The sequence below is a fragment of the Lonchura striata genome, chromosome 5 (assembly GCF_050655825.1).
Source record: "Lonchura striata isolate lonStrDom1 chromosome 5, ASM5065582v1, whole genome shotgun sequence".
Classification (NCBI taxonomy): Eukaryota; Metazoa; Chordata; class Aves; order Passeriformes; family Estrildidae; genus Lonchura; species Lonchura striata.
The window spans coordinates 64,489,146-64,510,557 of NC_140707.1; the positions used below are offsets into that span (position 1 = coordinate 64,489,146).

General features: G+C 38.5%; 1 protein-coding gene across 3 annotated transcripts in view; it reads left to right on the forward strand.

Annotated features, from left to right (window-relative positions):
- ASPG (asparaginase) overlaps positions 1-21,412 on the forward strand; it is a 44,972-nt gene that overhangs the window by 21,271 nt on the left and 2,289 nt on the right. For 2 of the 3 annotated variants that reach the window (XM_085582319.1, XM_021528914.3), the window contains exons 8-14: positions 695-880; positions 3,819-3,932; positions 6,922-7,041; positions 8,079-8,174; positions 9,026-9,189; positions 15,436-15,522; positions 21,223-21,322. In XM_085582319.1, coding sequence (XP_085438445.1) covers positions 695-880; positions 3,819-3,932; positions 6,922-7,041; positions 8,079-8,174; positions 9,026-9,189; positions 15,436-15,522; positions 21,223-21,322 — 867 coding nt within the window. Of the gene's footprint in view, positions 1-694; positions 881-3,818; positions 3,933-6,921; positions 7,042-8,078; positions 8,175-9,025; positions 9,190-9,544; positions 9,639-15,435; positions 15,523-21,222; positions 21,323-21,412 lie in introns of all 3 variants that reach the window. The other variant, XR_014956081.1, reaches the window with a different exon arrangement.

Here is a 21,412-nt window from a genome sequence, read left to right on the forward strand (position 1 = left end):
GATCAGCAAGGAAACATCTAGGTTGTTGAAAATACATCTTTCTAGGAAGAGAACTTTGCTAGGCATTCCTTTACAGCATTCTCTTACAGTGAGGCAAATATCTACTTCAGTATCAACTGGCCCAGAATATATGTGTCTCTGAGTTAAATCAGTTTGGTTTGGGGTTAAAAAACTTCATGCTTTATTAGAATGTTCTTTCCTGAAAGGTGAAACACTCTATCTCTTAGGCAGACATTGGTTAACTAAACTCTTTGCTAAAGCCAAAAAAAATATGGGCCAGGGTGTGGAGTTCTAATCTCAGTTATTAATTCAACATTTATTTCATAAGTGTAACTGTACCTTTTTGTTGCACCAACCAGTGGTGCAACAGCACAGTCTGTTAATGGCACCTGAACAATAGCATCCTTTTTCTCATCAGCTAATCACTGTACAAAACAGTTTATTTTAAAATCTATCCCTCTAGAAATTTTAATGGAAGTCAGAGAGAAAAAGTCTCATTTTTTAAAAGCTTATTCTACAGTCTCAGTTGTTGCAAAAGAGAAGCACAGAAGGGTGTAAGAAGACTGTAAGGCATGAGATCCTGTAGGACTATAGCAGGAATAGACCACTTTAAAAAATGCTGTGCCATACTTGAAAATTGTAAGGATGACCTAACATACCTTTTGTCTCTGTTCCCTGTCTTGTTTTTAACCAGGTAAAAGCGTTCCTTCAACCTCCAATTGAGGGCATAGTACTTGAAACTTATGGAAGTGGCAATGCCCCAGACAAGAGAGAGGATTTGCTGGAAGAACTGAGAAAAGCAGCTGAGCGCAAAGTGGTGATTCTGAACTGCACCCAGTGCTTACGTGGGGCTGTTAAAACAGTCTATGCAACAGGGCAGGTGAGGGCTGAGCAACCACTTCATTCCCCTCTGCTGTGTAAAACAAACATCCCACTGATACTTGCTTTAAACTTCCAGTATTAACAGCATATAAAACCAGGTTTATTAACTGCAAAGTTGTTGCTCATAAAATAACTACATCTGAAAAATCTTAAGCTGGAAGCATTTAAACATATATCTACACAAAAATACCCTGTTACTCCTGGTCTGAATGGTCAAAACAGGCAGCTCAAATCCCAGATTAGTGATTATTCACTCCTGTCATGTGCAGCACTCCAGGATACTTTGCATTAGATCCGTAGTATCTCTCTCAGAGGGATTCCAGTGAGCTAAAAGCTAGTTTAGGGGTCAGAAGATCAAATAAAATAGTATTTGATAGGATAACAGTTGCTTAGCTACAATGTAGGAGCATGAAGAAAGCCTGTAGATTCAAGCAGTATTCCAAATCCCAGTTCTTTATTTGACTGGAAGTACAACTGAATTCAGGGTGAGATTGGAGAACAGTATCTAAGGAATTGTCTGTATTGAAGAATGAAAATCAGTTTGGTTTAACCCATGAGGGTTGGCTTAAAGCAGGTTTTGTTATTATTCAGGGCATTTTGTAGTGTGTTTCTACCACAAGTTGTGTACCAAAACACGACATCACTGGGACCAATAAGAATACAAAGCTGTATAAGAATATGTGCTGCATGTATTAGTGTGGGGGAAGCTGGTTTAACTGGCCTTTAGAAAAGGAGAAGATATTAAATAGCCAAGAAGCACTACTAGAAAGTGACTCATCCTTCTGCCGTGGACACCTGGTTTTTTTGGGAGCAGCCACCCATCTGGCAGAGCCAGCTTCTCCTTTGACTGCATGGCAAACCTAAATACCCTGTCTGGTGCTGAAACCTACCTCTTTTAGCTTTGGTTTTGACACAGCTTTATATAATATTTGCACAAGGACTGTTTTGAGGAGAAAGAAATGCATATTGTAAGATTTTCTTCATACTTCCTTAGTATCCAAACTTGGTATTTTCTGATGTGGGCAATTATTTGGATGTTGGTAAAATTTTTGCATAAGTTTATGGAGATGTTTTGAGAATTAGTGACTTTTGCAAAGATGCCATGCTTTGTAGCAAATACTCTAGAAATATCCAGATTATATAGAACAGCTCACTCAGAAGGGAAAAAGCAGTTAAATCAATAAAAGACACCAAATTTATATTTGAAAAACAACATGAAAATGAACCCTAGGTTTTATGTGATCTTCTGCTTGAAATGAACTGTGAAGATTTATGGAAAGAAGAAGGAAACCCCTTTCCTATGCTTTGGTTAAAAGATTATCCAAGTAGACACCTATAATGGCTTTTTGCACACTGATCCAGACTCTGGATATGCTGAATTGAAAGATTCTGCTCAGGTCTTACTGAACCACTTTAGGGCTGTGCAGAAATGTGTTCCATTCTGGCTTCCATTTTTCATATGGAGTTTGTACTATGTTGCTTCAGCATCAGCTGTTGGAGGCTGCCCTATTTTCTTGGCATCTTTTGAGGAGAACACTGAGCAAGGCAAGTCCTACAAAGTTACTTCATACGTGTTCTTTCACTGCCTTCTCCTTTTCATAAGGAAATGCTCAGTGGAGGAAGTGTAATGAGTGAATGCTGTAAAGTTGCTGTAATGTTAATTTTACTTTGATTTTTCTTTAAATTAAACATTTCAAAGGTCTTTGCACATGCTGGGCCAGTTTTTACTCATTTGAGCTAGTCAGGTAGGTCAGCTGAGTCCCTGGCTTCTCTTGAACTGTTTGTTTTAATTAACTGAATGTCTGGCCTCTGATCCATCTACACAGTAGAAACTTATAACTGAGGGGACTTTAGGTATAGGAAGGAAGCTGGGAAATCCCTTCCTCCTCCTCTTTCACACACCCACTGAAAAAGCCCTAACTGTTCTTTGGTTAGCTCTACAGTACAGAAAGTATTTCTCACCTTCTCTATATATGGTTTCCCATGGGACTCTAAAAAATGTTACTCTGGGTTTCCCAGACGTGGTTAATGAGCTGATTAAGGCTCTGTATCTTGCTGAAAATATTACAAGTTTTGAAGCTGATGCGTGTATAGAAGGTATTTAAAAGTAAAATGCAGTGCAAAGAATCTAGTTCAAGATGCTTTACTGTGAGGCATCACATTATGGCAAAGAAGGCAGTCTGTGATTTGCCCAGGTACAGTTTAATGGCATGAGATCTGAAATCTCTTTTGTCTTTGCTGTCTTGTACACTTAAAAGGCTTGCTGATGATAGCAAAGATCCTTCTTCTTTTTGCTTTTGTTCAGACATTTTATTTTTTTAACTACCAGAAAGATAAGTTAAAAAGGTCATCTTTTTCAGTTGTTCCTGTCAGAACTGTGTAAATTACATATTTTAGTTGTATCTTCTAAATCATACACTGCTAGTGCAGCCTGCAAGAATCTGAAAGCACTCCCGCTGTGAGCACGCTGTAGTGCTGGAATTCATCCAAAGTAATGCCCCATAAAAGAATGGTAAATATGTCTGTGTGAGAACAGCCTACTTGGCAGTGTTCAAAATGCCACTGGGTTAAAACAGAGTAACTGCAGCTTTTCAATAAAGGGAATCTGACAACTCTGCAGATAGCTGATATGGACCTGTAACCTTTCCCTTTTAACATAGTAAGCGACCGTGGCAAGCATTTGGTGGAATTCTTCAGTGTTATTGCAGGAAAATGAATTTAAAGTAAAAGTCATCTTTATTCAGATTGCTCTAGTATTTGCTTGGTATTTGATAATTAAAGTACAAAAATTACAGTGGCAGTAGGAGGAGCAAGAGAGTGGAGGCTTGGCTGCACGCTGCATTCTGTGTAGCTACTCATCTTCCAAACACCTTTTCTGTATGTACAGGTATTTCTGAAAGCTGTGCTAATTAGAATCATTGTTCCCTTTTATTCAGACTCTTGCTGATGCTGGAGTAATTCCTGGAGGTGATATGACACCAGAGGCAGCCCTAACTAAACTGTCATACACACTCAGCAAGGGAAACCTTAGCTGGGAGGAGAAGAGGCAGGTAAATATTTCAGTGTGATCTTGAAAGCTTAAGTTTCATATCTACTATGCTAACTTCTGCTTAGCTTCATGCCTTGAGCTTCTCTCTTGCATTTAAAAGCAGTTGGTTCCAGAACCATAATATGAACAACTCGTGTTTTTGTGTTTTTTTCTTATGGAAAACACTATTAAGCAAACAAATGTATGAAGATAGGGAGAAAAAAGAATTCTCTGCATAAGTCAGCTGAAAACCATGACTGAGCCATAAAAATGCCATCTGTAAATGGTAGCAGTCTAGCTTGGACACTTCTGTACTGAAAACTCCATGTGGAAATTCTTACGGGAGACAGAACCCCAACCCAACTGAAGTCATCAAAGATCTTGTCATTGATCTTAGTGTGGTAAAGATTTAATCCCAGACTCATTCACATAAAGCTGATTCTGAAAATAAATATTGCCTACAGCCTCTTCCTTTACAGCATTACTCATAGACGTATTAGATTTTATTTCTCTGAGATACACTTTGTAATACATAAAAAGTAGAGGATTATTCTAGAACCAGTTGTAACTCTTTTTAAAATCAGAGTCCCTTTAACAATGTTCTTACTGTTCATTGGTTGCTTAATTAAGGCTTTTTTTTCCTGCAGGTTACATAGCTGTTTATCATGTTCCTTTTATACAAGGAGCCTATAGCTGAATTAGATAAGGGAACAGTAATCTGAAGGAATGCATAAATATCTGTGCTTGTATGTAGTGAAATCTTAATCCTGACACTTTGGGAGATGACATCATAATGAGTCACTCTCCAGACTTAACACTGTAGGCACATGTCTATCTCATGATGGTGCTTTGTTTTTATTAAAACCATAATAAACCTGATCATTATTTCATGCTCCACATCTTCCAAGCAGTAGCAGCTCGTGAGACAAACATATTTGGATACCTGTGATGCTAAGTGTAGTGTCTGAAAGTACCACTTACTGTACTTAGACACAGTTTCAGCCTCTGAGCTTGCTGTCATTTGCTAAAGCTGAGAAATGGGAGGAGGAGGAACAGTGTGTGTCTTAAGTGAGGATGCTCTGTGCAAGGACATGCCTGGCAGGTGACACAGTGCTGTGAGGAGCAGGGGTTATTGGATGTGTACATTTGCATTCAGAAACTCCAGCTCTTCATTGATACCACTTTGACATACTCACTGACCCTGGAACATACACACACTATCTTGTTTTTTTTTCAATGCAGACTTTAATCTTCTTGCACAGTGGATCATTTGACCTGGGACAGGAGAAACCTTCCCAGTCTTGCCTGGGTGTGTGAGTTAAAATTTTATTTGAGATCCAGTTTTCTGAGGTGAGATAGCTGACTTACTCAGGTGAGGATTTGATGATAAGGTGTTTTAGGTACCAGGTCACACAATAATTCAGCATTTCATGTGCTGCCCTTTGGATAGTGCTACACAGTTTTTGTGTGGTGGTATGCTGTACCTCCTTTATATGGTATGAAAAACAAAATAACTTTTGCAATTTCTTTGAGTTATGCAGGGTTGGTTTCCTCATTTGACTCATTGTACAGACCCACAAACAATTGTGCTGGCACAACTAAGAAAACAGTATGCTGCATTGCCTGGGCAGGAATGAGTTATAGAGACCAGGAGAAGAAGAAATTCTGGAAATATGTTGTCTGTGGCAATATCTTCAGCTAAACATGTCACCAAACAATAGTCTCCCAAGAGACAGAAGCTCTCCTGAAGCTGGCGTTGTTATTTTGGGATTCTTTTACAACATGAAGAGCAAGGAATGTGCCCCCAGACACATACAAATGTCTGAAGAGCTGGTAGGACTGAATAAGGCACACAGGGTTTTGCACTGGGTGCATTGAGCACAGGTGCCAATTGCTAAGGTTACCTGTGTAAAGCAATGATCTCAACCTGTCAAATTCTAAAAGTGAGCCAAAGCAGTTGGTAGCCTTTGAGTTACATGTATATGGGACTCTCCCAGCAGACAGCTATGGTGTTGTTAGCTCTTGGAAGGTTTTTTTTTTAATAAAGGGCATGCCTAGACATAAGTAAACCTGGGGCATTCCTCCTGCCAACATGACATCTGTTTCTTGCAAACTTTCACAATCCTGCTTTTTAAAATTCTAATTGAAATAACTCTGTGCTTTATAGCTGCATCAGCAACCTTTCCTGAAAGAGTGCCAGTGTGTAAAATTGTCAGAATTGAGGAAACTAGTTGCTTTTTCTTGATGACTGGCTTCTCTCTGTGTTCTCCGAGTTTCCTGGAGTCTGTCATTAGAGCATTTTCATTTCTTTATTGCCCTATTCAAGTACTTTGTGCACATGAATTGGCTGACCTTTTTACATTTTGATTTGGTTTTTATTTCCCAGTTATATTGGATGCACCCATCCTGAAAACTGTTACATGCCTGTTTGGGTACTGAATGACTGCTACTACTGTAGATTTTCTGCATTCAATGCTGGATCTATGTCCAAAATTTTGAAAATCTGGGGCTAATAGAGCTGTTTGAAAACTCATGGAAATACATGACTGTATACAGGCAGCACTAGGCTTTGTTTTGAGGTTTATGTACACAGTCTGTGTAGGAGTCCTGAGGTTTGTGAATGCTGGCAAGAGGCAACAGCATTTCGGAATATTCTGGTCTTAAGCCTCATTCTGCTCATTACTCATTATCTTTGTGTTTTTAAGTAGGCTGCAGCTTACCCCACTAGGGAACTTTTGTCTGCATATTCTAAAATTTGGGGTGTTTTGTTATGTGCTTATTTTGGTTTTTGCTTTGGAAGAAACTTCTGTTTGCCTGTCTCTCTCCCTCCTTTGTCCCATGCAGACGTGCAGTCTGCATGGGACAGTAACTATTTCTTTAATCTTTTGTCTGCATTCAATTAGTTTCCATAATTCCTCCAAACAATTTTCTAACTTGATTCTAAGGTTTTTTATTAGACTACCACAATTTTTTTCCTCTGCTAACAAAGGGTTTGATTACTTGCTTTTCAGATGCTGAGTGAGAATCTAAGAGGAGAAATGACTGTTGTACCCACAGGAGCCAAGATATCTTTGAGAGATAGCAAGTTTATTCAAGTGATTGCCAAATCTCTAAGTATCAGCAGCAAGGAGGTATATACTTAAATATTTAAAATTAATACCATGTTAAACTGTAAACTGAGTTAAATGAGCCTAGATTAAAGATGAACAGCAAAGCTGAAAGAAAATTGGAATATGGAGTTAGGAAGAAAGAACACAATGACAATTCTATAAATAAAATGTTTTAAATTAAAAACATATTAACGTTTTTTCCCCCTCCTTTGTAGCCCCATCTTGGGATTATTTTCTTGGCTATCTGGTTACAATAACAACCCTCAGATAGAGGCTGTAATTCAGGGTATCAATGATATGAATAATTGCTTTATATTTTTGTGGTCAAATATATAGACAGTTTGGAGCAATCCAAATAATAATGGGTAAAACAGCTTAATTGTACATGCAGTAATAGAAGAATGATACTAAGGAAGCATTACACAAGTATAATTTAGTCCTTCACAATTAGAAAATGTAATATAGATATAAATTAGATAATGTAGTACTGGTTGTACAAATACTCCCTTTTTTCTTGACTTGGGTTCAGGGAAGATGGGATTTTTATTAACTAGTGAACACTGAATGTATTCTTTAGTTCTTCTTTAGTAAGAATGAGAAATGGGAGAATATTCAGGGGGCCTAGGAGGCTTGTCAGTGTAGGTTTGAAAGGACAGGTTCCACAAATATCTGAGGAATAACATTAATAAAATTGATCCAGTCTTGAGGATATGGTCTTTTTCAACTCCCACCAGCTTGGTTTCTCCTACTGTACTGATGTGTAGCTATGTCAGTACAGAGATGGCACTTAGTGTGTGCACCTTAAATGGTTTATAAAACATCAGATACTTGCAGTGTTTCCAGAGAGGAATATAAATCTTACAGATGTGAGACTGACAGAATGTAAAATAAACACGAGACTTCTTTCCTTTCAAGAACTAAACGCTACCAGTTGTAAATGTACAAATTACTAATTTGGAAACTTTACATGAAAGCAAGGGCAGTGTTTTTATGACTTGGGTGTCAATCGCATTAGAGGTGAGGTTTATATTAAATGTTTAATTTTATTTGTTTCTCAGGAGTTAGAAGCCGTACGAGATGCATTAATTCCACCTTTGGCTTGTGCTGCAGCTAAACTGGGTGACATAGATGCACTAAGAGCCATAGCAGAAATGGTAATGTAGAATGAACAGTATGTACAAAACATTAATTTTTAAATAGAACTGTAATTGATGATAGGAAGCCATACTCATAGAAAGTGACAATGTAAGTTTTAGAGTCAAGGCGCTATGACAGTTACAAATTGTTTCTAGACTTCTTGATCTTTGCCTTTCAGAACTGGTATGTTCTTGTCCCTCTCTGGTTTTCAGCTGCTTACATTTTCTTTTGAACAGGTAGATTAAAACACAAGTTCTTATCTGCTAACTTTGGAACATTTTAAAATTATTTGTGCTGCTTTCTTTTAGCTTAACTTTCTTTATGCATATTCATAGCATCCGTCTTTTGGATGTAAATCTCTCAGGAATAAAAAAAAAAAACTTGAAAATTATATTCAAGCAAAACACAGTGCAGTGCTAATTCAGGATTTCTGTCTCTCCCCAGAGCTCTGACTTGGGTTATACCCAAAGAAGAAACAGGCATTTCCCTGTCATCTCTTTTCTTTTTTCCCCCCTCTTTGCCTTGATTTACCCTACTATTGAGATTTTGGTAATGGGCCTCAAGAAACAGTAAATATATCTTGAAAGTAGGAATTAACTAAGACAAGAACAGTTTGCAGTCTATGGGCACAAACCTGCTGTATGGTGTGCTGTAATAAAGAATATATTTCAGTGGGAAACATGCAGGAGGTGGAATAAATATCTGTATTGGCGCTAAAACAATGCTGCGAAATAAACTTTATTTTTGACAGGCTTAACAATTTGGTGGCAGAATTAAAATGCGATGTATACATCCTCCTGTGACGTTTGGCACAGCTTGATGTGCAGCCATTATCTTTTTGGCATGTGAAGGGTATGTCCTTTTGCAGGGTGGAAACCTGAGCTGTGGCGACTACGACGGCCGAACTCCTCTCCACATCGCAGCCTCTGAAGGGCACCTGCCCTTAGTCGAGTATTTGTTGATGTCTGGTGCGACTGTTTATGCCAGAGACAGATATGGATCTACCCCACTGATGAACGCCATCAAGTTCAGGTAACAATTTATGTACTGCTCTGTATAAGGTTTATAAACTTGCTGTCATTTTAGAGTTCAACTCCATCCATCCGGTGTTCTGGTCTTGACCGGTCTCAGCAGTCATGTGTAAATGACAGCAGTTAAAATAACACATATCAGCTTATTTCAAAGGATGTGACGAGCCTAAATGAAATGATTTTTTAAAATAATGTGGAATGAAATCAAACAACTTGATATGCATGCAGAATTTTAGCATAAGGTAATTATTGCTGTCCTCCTGCCAAGACTTTGTCCATAATTTCAGGGCTCTACTCTTTATTCTGAATCTTCCTTATAAAGCAGAGCCAAACTGATCACTCCTTTTGATTGTCAGAAGTGAGAGTGCAGGACCATGGGCTGTCTGTTCTCTTTCTGCCCTTCCCTTTCTCATCAAGACCAGAATGTTTCAGTTGGCACAAAATACACCGGTAGGTTGACATGTTTTAATCTTCTTCTTCCACCAGTGCTTTCCTGAGTCTCTTGCTGGATGACTGGTTTTTTGATTTTTTCCTTCCACCCACTCATAATTATACGGGATGGTTGCATGGCTGTGTCTGCTTTGTGGATTTCCTCTTCCTGCTGTTATGAATGTCAGCAGTTCTTGAATGGTAGTCATGGACTTGCACTTCTCTGGTCTCTTCCATGTTGTATAGTCCTAAGGAATGGCCATATCACAGAATATAAAAGTTACCAGTAATCAGAATTTAATTTTCTAAGATTTAGTTTGTATAGCCTGGGGATTCATAGAGCCATTGGTCTTCCAGCATGTTAGAAGCTGCACACCATAATCTCTCCTTGTCTTTGATCCACTTTCAGCTCCTTATCTGATATTCAGTCTGTATCATGGCAGGAGAAAAGCCATTTTTTTCTGTAGAAGAGCTCAGATGGATTGATTTTTCGTGGTATTTCTGGGTGAATGTCCCCAAATATCCCTACAGCTTTCTAATGCTGACAGGTTCGCCTGGTCTGTCAAGCTGGAATTAGCTCCCTGGGAGGTCTGACAGTCCTGGATTACCATGGGCTGCAGGAATAACTTGAAGACTTCTTCTGTTTCAAAGAACAGCTGTAGAAACCTCGCCAGGCTCTCTGGCTGTGAGAGCTGGAGTGCGGCGTGGCCGCGCTGTGCTATTGCCATTCCTCCTGCATGGTCCCGAACGGCTTTGTGGCTGCTGCTTTACCTCATGAATATATAAGCTCTGCAGCCTTAAAGCAAAAACAAGCCCAACAGCAAATCAAACAAATAACCTTTAAGTTAAATAGAGGTGGCTCTTGTCCAATGTGAGAAAATGCTAAAGCATTAGATACTATTAGATGTTCCTGCAAATCAGGCACCTACTTTTTTTTACCACACCCATCTACCGCCTGAGGAATTTCACATGAGCTTGTTGTTTGGATTCCTTAGATTTGCCACTCCTGTATTAGACTCCTACTATGACTCTTAAGCTCTTTAAAACTGCACACCCATTTTGATGCAGGGAATTCTAAAAGGAAGCTGCACCATAACCATTTTCAGTTTCTCTTTTTGTTTCCACTGTTGGAAAGAGAGGAAGAGTTGACTTAGAACTAATCTCATAAATGTGTATTTATGATCTGCTGTGTACTCACACTGCATTTCACACTGGTAAGCATATAAAGGAGAATGCTAAAGAGCAGACAGCTGTATATGTGTGTAATTAGATACCCACTAAAAAGATTTCTGCTACAGAAGTATTTAAATTCTATTTATTAAACACTTGCAAGCTGAAAGTAAAGAGATTATCCTGATAGAAAGTAGCAGAGAGGGAAGGGGTGGGGGGGGAAACTAATGATAATGAGTGTCAGTGCTTTAAACTGTTTAATATTGTAACTTTCTCAATTTTACTGAACATTGCATCAGCTTAATCCCATTTTCTGAGAATTAATATTCGTTTAATTGGCATTTAACTGCAATACAGTATTCACTCATCTTAAAAATAGCTTTCTTACAGCCTTTTATGTAACATTTCTCAGTGGCTCGCCTTTTAACCAGCATGCAAACCTGTATAATGATGACTGATTTCTCTCTTCCATTTATTAATTTGTAAAGATGACCAGGAGTTATGTCTCTTCTTAAAAGCTTCTTAGCATATCACTGTCAGCTGATAGACCAGTGATTTGATTTATGTCAACGACAGTCTCTGACATTTTTTTACTTTAAGTGACTCTTTCTTTTTTTCTTTCTAAATAAGAAATAAACTACTGCATTTCCGCTTTTTCATTTGTAACTGCAATTTGCCTGTAGTCTCACTCACTTTATGCATGAAGCTAAACAGACCACTGTTAATCTAGGCCAGTTGTTTGACATAGCAAAATAATAGCATTCCTTTAATTTTCTTACAGCACCCTCAAGGGATAATTAATTTTCAAAACAATAGAATAATATTTTTTTTAATAACAAAAACTCTCTCAGCAGGAAAATGTCTTGAATAAAAATTTTGTATATTTTAAGTAGTAAAAGTGCTTCCATTTACTTGTAGAGCAGTGGTAAAAGGTTGAAAATGGAGAGTTGCTCATACAGTGCTGTGAGAACATCAGATTAGAGGTAGTAAAATTACCTCCCACGTAAATATGAATTTAAATACTTGATATTTTGAAAGGTTACATTTACATCAGGAAATCTAAGGTGGAGAGAAAATCTGTCTGCCATTGACTCCAAGAAGCACAATGTAGCCTGTCCTTACAGTGTTTGAGCACAAAATTCCCACTGATACCATGCAGAAAACCCAATAAGTGAAACTAAGCTGATCCTGCCATTACCATTCTGGTTGCTAGGGGAGCAAGCCTGAAAAAGAATGAAGCCAGTCAAGTTTGGATATACATTACACCTGCATTTCTTTAACAAGAGTTGGTGGAAGGTGTGGAGCCTAAGGCCCCAATCCTGCAAACTCTTACATGTGTGTTAATTTCACATGTATGATTCATCTCTTTTGAAGTTGTTTCACTTTTAATAAGTGTCTGCCAGGTGAGGGCCTGGGATGACAGGTACTGTACAGAACCTGGATTCCTGTGAATCCAGAGCCCTCGTGAACTGGTAAGGGTGTGGATGTCTTTACCTGGAACTCAAACTTTGCTCATAGTGCTGAATGTTGAAGATGCACCAAATCAGATAATCTGCTACAAATATATTAAAAATACTAGTATACACTTGAATTTTAAAGTCCAGTGTTACCAATAATGGAACCGAGCAGGTAGGAGACACTAGAAACACCTTTTGCCTATTTGTTTTTTCCTTCAGAGAGGGACGAATAATTGATACTACTAAAAAGCTATCTCAAGTAAAATGCAGAATAACATTTCTACAGCCTGTGTCTGACCAAGAGCCATGGTTTGGTGACAGAACATAGTAAGAAAAGGGAGGGTCAGGAACAGCTCATAGGTGACAATGCTAAGCATTTGGCTTTTGCTAAGCATTATCAGGAGGGGCTAAAATGATCATGGAGCTGTACAAGCCAGGGCTGGCTTGGGGAGGTTGCTATCCCACTGCACCTTGAGCTTTGACTGTCCAGCAGCTCTTTTGTTCTTGGTTTTGTGCTGTCACCTTCTAACAGGAATTGCATTTGAACCATTCCCAAGAAGTTCATGGCTCATGACATCACCTGAACTTCAGATCAGCTGAACTGTGACCCTTGTGATGCTTTTGTAAAGCCACAGGAGAGCAGCACTTTAAGAAACAATTTCTAAAGACAAATACCTCTCATGTGCCTAAGACATAACAGTATCAGAAAATTCACAGCCAGACTCTTGAGATATGAGAATGCCCTAGTGGTAGGTACAATGCAGCAGAAGAGGTGCTCTGGGAGGCTGAAGTTTGTTCAGAATGTCGATAGCGTTCGGGTGCACGCAGGAACAAGCTGCAGAGTGCCTTGCCTCCTGCATAGTTTTCATGTTGAGTGGTGGGAATGCCAGAGTTGGTCTGTTTGCTTTCTTGGGCTTCACAGCCACAGTACTAAATCTGACAATTTTAAAATTTGCATTACTATTTGTCCCTACTCTTCCTCTCCCTTGCCCTGTCTTTAACAAGCAGTAGTGCACAGCACTTATTCCCATTTTTCCAAGAAATGTGACTTTGAGTGACTCATCAGGACATTTTACTTCTGTTTAGAAATGCTTTATTGTAAGCATTTATTGTAAACACTATCAGTTACAATGCTGACAAACTTCTTATTTCAAACAACTTTTATCTTTTCCTTGTTTAAATTTTCTATATTAAATGAGTGGGGTAAATGATCCCAAATCTGTCTGTACCAGATATTTACAGTCTCACTCAGAGCAGTAATGGCTGTGTGGTGTGAGTGGGGTGTGAAGGTTCTGAGAGATTCTTCCTACCAGTAATGAGTAAATAGTTACAAAAGGAAGTGAAAATCTGTCGTTTTGCTGGTATCTAGAGATACGCACCTCAGGTGGAGCATGCTTTGCAGCCTTTATCTTTTAATGCTGTCTCATAGCAAAGCTTTTGTTTTAAAAAATGCTCATTTCATTCTGAGATTTCCTGTATAAGGTGGGAAATGAGGAACACTCCAGGGCAGTCCTTGGAGAGTAAACAGACACTCCCCATGTTCTGTTCAGTACTCAATGAGAGCCTGAGTGAACAGACATGTTTCACTTTAATCTATTTCAGGTCAAATTTCATTTCAACTAATTACTGTTTGGATTAAGACTAAAAACTAAAAAAAAATCATACATGTAGAATTCATGCTTTACCACCGATTGAAAAGTAGGAGACCTTGCCATTATTTTCTGGCTCAAGGAGATGCATGTGGATGATGACCCATGTCATAAGGGACCCACCTGAGAAAATACTTTAGATAATTGAACAAACTTGAGGCATGTGCTGTCCCAGCAATGCTTTGCTATGAAACAAAGGAAGATTTTTTTTTTGGCTGTCAACTGGAACAAAGCACAATTTAAAAAAAAAAAATGTCGCCTAAGGTCAATAACCTATGTTTGGAAAAACAAGATGATTCCTATAGAACATGTACAATTCTTTGGTTAGTTTAGAAACTAAAGCTCTTATATGGAACATATAAGCTTACATAGGCTTTATATGTTAAGTAACTTCTGATTGAAGATGGAGTTTCCTAAAAACAGACAGAAGGATTAGATAAGTAGTTTAGTCCATTTTAAAAATTGAAAGGCCCATGGCTACCACCAAGTAATTAAGCAGAAAGTGTATGTGAGCTTTTTTTTTTTTTTTAATTATTACAGATGATTTTTTAGGCACTTGGTTGGAAAAACTCGAGTATTTCCTATTAAATGATAAGTCTTTATTTTGAAGTGCTGTATTATAGCAACTTACTTAAAATAGGAACTATTAAGCTATTCCTGATCTACTGGGTTAGCATGCTCTTTCTGGAGAAAAAAAAAAACAAACTGTGTTTTGATTTGTATACTAGATCAATTGTTTAACACAGGAGCATTCTGTCATCTCCTTTTCAAACCTAATTCTAAACCTTCCACTAGGTTAGTTATGAAAAATGTATTTGCAGGTTTTTTACTTCCCATGTTATTTTCTACCACAACAGTACCTTTAGAGAACAGCCTTTCCACAGAGTTTCTTAAGCATCTGACTAAGGTGTAGGTGTTGGCTGGCAGTGCCATTTGTCCCTTTATCTCAAAGGAAAAAACAAGGAAGACCTCCTAAAGTCTCCAGATAGAAATCAATAATAAAGGTATTGGGAGAAGGAAGTTAGGAAAAGATGTGCTTTTGACAGAGGTTCATAAGAATACTTACTATCATTCTGAAGCCCTAAAAATCTGATTAGCTTCACCGTTAACATAAAGATTCATTGCTTATCTGCAAGACACAATGTTTTATTTAAGACTGATACATATGGGCATTGTATTCTTTAAAATACAGGAATGATGCTATGTAATAAATAATCTCCCTATTTCAGTTACTAATATTTCTCCTGTTAAATAAAACTAGCCCTAAGGTTAAGACCCAAAGAATTCTTGGAAGAGAAGGGTATGCATCCCTTTCCCTTTTAGAGCTGAATGTAACACTTCCTTAGTGTGTGAATGAGTTTTTGAGAGGAAGGGAAGCTCTTTTTTACTGCATCTGTTGCCTTGGAAAAGATTGATTGGTTCTTTGATTGTGGAAAGGAGATTGACTGACTGTTTGTGTATATGACAATGTTGGATTCAGGGGGAAAAAGTAATTTTCAAGATGAAGTCACTTTCTTATTTTTTTCTCTTCCTCTCATAAAGGCACATACCAGTGATTAACTTGTTGCGAGAAACAGGAGCACACCTTTCAAGCCATGATTTGGAGGATGTTGGGACAATACTCTGCAGGTAAATGTGGTATTTGAGGTGGCCCTAAAATGCATGTGGACTGGGATGGTTTTTCAGAAGAGACTCAAAAATTCAGCACTTTCAATAAACAGTTGGGTCCCTGGCAGATGTGGGAGTTCTTTCTGTGACAGAGGAATAATAAGGCAACAAGTGAAGTGATGAAACTAAGAATCAACTCTGTTTCAAAGCACCAATAAATCAAGGGAGTTCCAAAGGACAAAGAATTGTGGGGATAAGTGAGCTGGAAGCAAATAAATACCCCATTTCCCCTCAATGTCTCTTATTGTGGAATGGTGAAAAGACGCTGTTCAAGGTGTGATTTTGTAACCGTTCTCTTTAAAAATAAAGCTGCACAAATCATCATTTTTTTGTCTTAAAGTCCACTTTTCACTTACTTTGGAATGGCTTCTGTTCTAACTAGTATGTAGGATTGTTCTTAAAAATAAATAAATCAAATAGACAAATAGGTTTAACCCCAAAATTTGTGAACTGCTGCTCACCATCACTATAGTTAATTTTAAGAGGATAAAATTCTCTTAGAGCTGGCTTTCCATACAGTTACTTTCAATATATAACAATGTGGATATGTGTTTTAAAAAGAAATAGCTGTTAGATTTCATTTTTTCCAATACTGCTCCTAAATTACAAATTACTCTGAAAATTGTGAGAAGGTTCCATGTATTTCCAAAAAGTACTTGCAGTTCTTACTTCATTTCCTCTTCTCTCTTCTTTTGAAAAACAAACAAAAAAACCCTGAGCACTGGTCTTTATCTCAGGACTTGTCAGAAAATCATGAGACTTGCAGGGACCAGCCAGTGCTGTATAATGTCTACCAAACTAGGTCAAGGTGAAGCTTATGCGTGTTCTGTGTAGAGAGTGGACTCTGTCCTTTGAGTAATTCTGAAATTAAAGAACACTTTCTGGAGTGTTTCCATTGTCATAACATGCTCAGTGGAGACTGGGTAATAAGACTTTTACCATGGAGTCAAAATATGTACTTCCTAGGGCACTGCAAGTGATAGGACAGAACTAAACCCTTGGTTTCTGCAGTTTCCCTCTGCCAAAAAAGGTTTAGGGAATGACATTCCTCTGCAAATAAATTGGCTTCTTGCTTAGTCCTGGTGGCATGTGCAGAACCAGTTTGGCGAGCTGACCTGGCAGTAATATATCCAAAACCAAAAAAAAAAAAAAACAAAAAAAAAAAACAAAAAAAAAAAAAAACCAAAAAAACCAACCAAAAAAACCAAGGAGAGGAAAAGGGTTCTTCACACAAAATAACAAAATGGGGTTCTCATGCAGTTTGTTAGAGCTTTTTAGGGATCATTGTGCACCTGGAGCTGTATGCCCTCTACTAGGAGCAGAGCCAGGCAGTGGTCAGGCTACAAGACAGAGCTGAAGTGGCTGCTCATACCCTGCTCCTGCAGAGCTGCAGCTCTTCATTTGCTCTGCTGTTTTAGAGGGCTTGACATACTCATTTCTAACAAAGTGGGCTTTTTCCACAGAGCTTTTTCCTCAGTTAACTATAAGTTACTAAATCTGAGGTGCTGGTGTTTGATATTTCTGCAGTGTCCTCAGATGACCTTACTGATACACTCATTTTTTCCAGCATGCTTTGGCTCACTTCTCTGTCCTCTCTCTTGTTTTAAGCCCCCTCTTTGCAGGCATTGGCATCTTCATGGCACAGCTTAAACATGGCCACATGGTCAAGCTTCTTATAGAACCAGATGGTTATAACATCTCCCTCTGTCTAATTTGAACTATTTTCCTATGTTTCTTCTATTTTGTAATGTGCCTTAAGCTGCAATTTCTACCAGTCTGAATTTGTTACCAAGGCAGTATGTCAAGTTCTTGGGGTTTAGAAGGATAAAGCTGCTTGCTTTCTGATAAGCTCTGTGTTTCTGTACTTAGCTAACTTAACATTTTCCCCCATGCAGTTCTCTCTGAATTAAACTATAAGCATGTTTTCCCTCTGCTACCTACCAGTCCTTAAGCAGACTGTTATGAAAGACCATGAATTGTCTCCTCAGCCTCCTTCTGTTTAGATTCATGATTTTAGAATAGAATAGTTCACTTGAAAGATTATGGAGATAAGATAAAAATAAATGTGTTCCTTTGGCATTGGTGATGTTTGAGAGGAAAAGGAGTACCAGCCAGAGCTAAGGGTTGGACAGTATCAGTGGGAACTCTTGTGTAGGAAGTGGCAATGCACATAGTTATTAAATCTTTCATGGTTTCATTTGCTGGTGTCTTTTTTAAAGTGAGAGGTGTAAGTCTGGTTTTAGAATCACTTTGTTGATGTTTGGTATCTGGTTCATGGCTTTGTTTGGAAATGAGATCTCAGTGTTAGTAATCTGTTAAAAATGTCAGAATATCTTCTCATATTGCAGTAGTATTGTCATCTGTCTGAAAAACCAAACTATGATGAGATAAATTGGAACACTTGGTGAAAGCTTCTAGACTTCTGGAGTTGGTAAACACTTGATGTGTGTTTGTTTTTTAAAGGGAAAAAAAGCTTGTATAGAACTGAGGTTCTTTACATCTGTACTTCACAAAATTAAACATGGGCACAAAGCCAAACCAGCTTTCTCATATTCTTAGATTTCATAAAATGATATGTTATAGTATGATATATACAAAGATGCAGCCTTTCAAAATCACCACCTTTCAGAATAAGATGCCTCTTCAATTTCACATAAAGAGGGGGTAAGGCTGGGGAAGGAAGGGTAAATATCCCTCTGCAGGAATAACTACCAAGCTTCTGCTGCTTGCTGTATTTCAAAGAAGTCTGTCTGAACTGAGAGAGATGTGGAGACACAGGCTAAGAACAGTACTCCCAAATGTGTTCAGGACAGAACAATCCATGTCTTGTGCTGGAATTGGTTTTTTTTCCCTTTGGATCTTCATTTTAAAAAAATAAGAAAAAAATTTCTGTCAGGGTGAAGACACACCTGAAAAAAAGAAAGTCTGTCCTGACTACTTTATATAGATATGGAAAAAGGAGAATTGCTGATAAAGCACAGCTTTGTGTCCCAGGGAAAGATTAAATCCTAATACATGAAGAGGCAGGAAGGAACCTCAAGGTGTCATTTCACTGTACATTTTACTTCCTAAATCTACAAATCCATTGGTGCTTGTCCTTATAAACACTTTGAGACCTGACAAGCTTTGCTCCTGGTCCCTGGCAGTAACAGAGCACCCCTTAAATTGCAGCTTGATGTTGGTGTGATTGTAGGCACAGACAGCACTGTCACTATTCTTGATATCTTAGTTCTGTCATCATCATGGCTACATTAGCCCTGCTGACACTGTGAACTGGATACATAATTTTTCTGAATGCAAGAGTACTGATAGGCAGGATACCTGGGATTATCAGCTGTCAAAGGTATCACAGTTTAGTAAACTGTGGTAGATAGTTATTTATCAACAGAGCAGGTTTTAAACATCATAGTGAGTGTATATTGAAGATATTTTTGTTCCATTGCATTATAGAATAGTGATGGACTTGCTGCTTGGAGGTAGCACTTGTAGCTGGAATTGCTGGCATAAATATCTTTGAGACAAATACAGAGTCGGGGTTCCTATAGTGTAAATTGAGAAGTCCTCTGTATATATTTTAGTATATGAAGTACACTTACTGTGTGTAAAGGAAATCTAAATGTGTATGGCCTGACTATGGAAATCTGGATTTGGAGAAAATGTTTTGTGGTGCTCCTGATGATCATCAATCTAGTAAATAGTAGGTATCTTCTGTTTAGACTGTTATCTAAATTTTCTCACAAGCAACATTACCTTTTCTTCTCTGGTCACAGTCCCCATAGAATAAAGTTCTCACTTGATCAGTAAATGGCTGCTGCAAAATTGAAGATACTTCTGTGTATTTGGATTGCTCTAATGTCACAAAAGGAGACACAGTTTTGCTCTCTGCAGCAAGGGTTAAATTGCTCTTTCTGAATCGGTGCCATTAATAGGCAGTTAATTTTCGAGTAAGTGCAGCTGTCCTTGTTTGTTGCTTACAGAGATATAGCTAAGGTGCCCTGAGTGTGTGGGTTGGTAATATTTCTGAAAGTCTTTGACCAAAGTGGTTTCCACTTCACACATGGCTGAACGATACGATTCTGTTTGGCAAATACAATGTGGTCTCCTGTCCAGTGTTGGTGATGCTCATAATTCTCTAGGCAGGTTTTTTGTTTCTTCCTTTAACCTGTGATCTTACAGTGTTAACAACAAGAGACTAATCTTTGTAAATAAAGATAATTCACGTGTTCCAGAAGTGGCTGCTAAGCAATTTCTTTGCTTTACTAATGCTTGTGCCTTTACTAATGGTCACCTCTTTCCTGCAGTTTCCTTACCAACCTCCCACTGAACTTCCTGTTGTACCTCCTTTGCTTTCCTCTGTTTCCTTATTGCTTCTGAGGGGCCTTCTCTTTTGTGATGGCAGTTTTCATTAATGATTGATTGATCCTTTCCTTCATCATGCCAGACTGAAGCACTGTTAAATCTCTTAGTACCCCACTACCACTTCCCTGTCCCACAAAGGCCTCAGCTGTGGGTCACCTGGGGCTTGCATGGAGGAGCACAGAGACCATTTGCTTTCCCTTTTCGTGCCCAGCCCCTGGGACTGCTGCAATTAGAGGCGTCCACTCCCCTGAAAACATATTTTCAGGTACTTAAGTGATTTTATCAACAGCAGAAGTGATTTCAACCTAGCAGAGAAGTGAATGTTGCAGCCCTGCTTTCATGGTTTCTTCCATGACTGCCCCTTGCATATTGAGCCTTCTCCACTCTTCACCAGGTCTGCCTGGCTTGGCCATCACCCCCAAAAGTTCTGCAAACTCATGGCAAGCTCAGGTCTAAGCCTCAGAGATCCTGGTATCCTGAAAAGACTGGAGGTCATATTCCCAAGCTTCCCAGCAGTTCAGCCTGTCTTCAGGCTTGGTACAGGCTGGCATGATTTTGCATATGCTCTTAGCCCTTTTACCAAAATGAGAGTTAAAAATCAACTTTAAGTATTGTGGATATGACTACCAGTAGATGTGCAAAGAAATCACCTGATGTCCATTCCTCTGAAAACTTTAACTAAGTTATTTGTATAGGATTCATTCTGATCCTTTCTATGGCTTGTTATATGTGGCAGGCAGAGGTCATCTTTGAAAAGCTTTTTACTTTTTTCTGTTTGCTGCCTGTTTAAATCCTACAAATGGTTTTATAAAATTCAAATATAGCTGTATTACTGTCCAAATAGTATCACATAAATATACTCAATGTCATAACTACTGATAGCAAGCACAGTTATGCAAACTCATGAAGGGGGTTTCTCAGTCCTGTGGATTGCTGGCACATCTGCTTGTGCTCTCACTCAGCTGCATCTTGATTTAGCCATTGCCTTCTCCCCAACTCATTTCATGAGATAAATATTGTGTTGTGAAATATGAAACTGCGTGACTTTTTTTTCCCCCTTTGGTCATAGTCACACCCACTATGTGAAACTAGCCTGTTGTAAGTACTTATAGCACAGCACTATTAATTTAAGGAACTGATTCATCAAGCTGTGTTGCTTGCTCAGCTGTTCAAAGCTGTTGTAATAGTGTTCCTTACCTCTCTACCCTGACAACCATGTTGAGCTTGGTTCAGCCTTCACCCACTGAGATCACTGAAATTAACCAAAAGATTTAGAACCTATATTAATTATTCTTTTTCCAGCCTTACAGCTAAAGGTGATGTGGATGGGCTGTATGCCTGGTACCTGGCTGGTGCAGACCTGGAGCAAACAGGTTACGATGGCAGGAATCCCCTACAAGTAGTAAGTGTCCATACAGTTGTGCTCCCTTGGTGTGCTAGCTGAGTAATAACACGTGCTCTTGGATAATATTTGTTTGGGAAAAATATATGT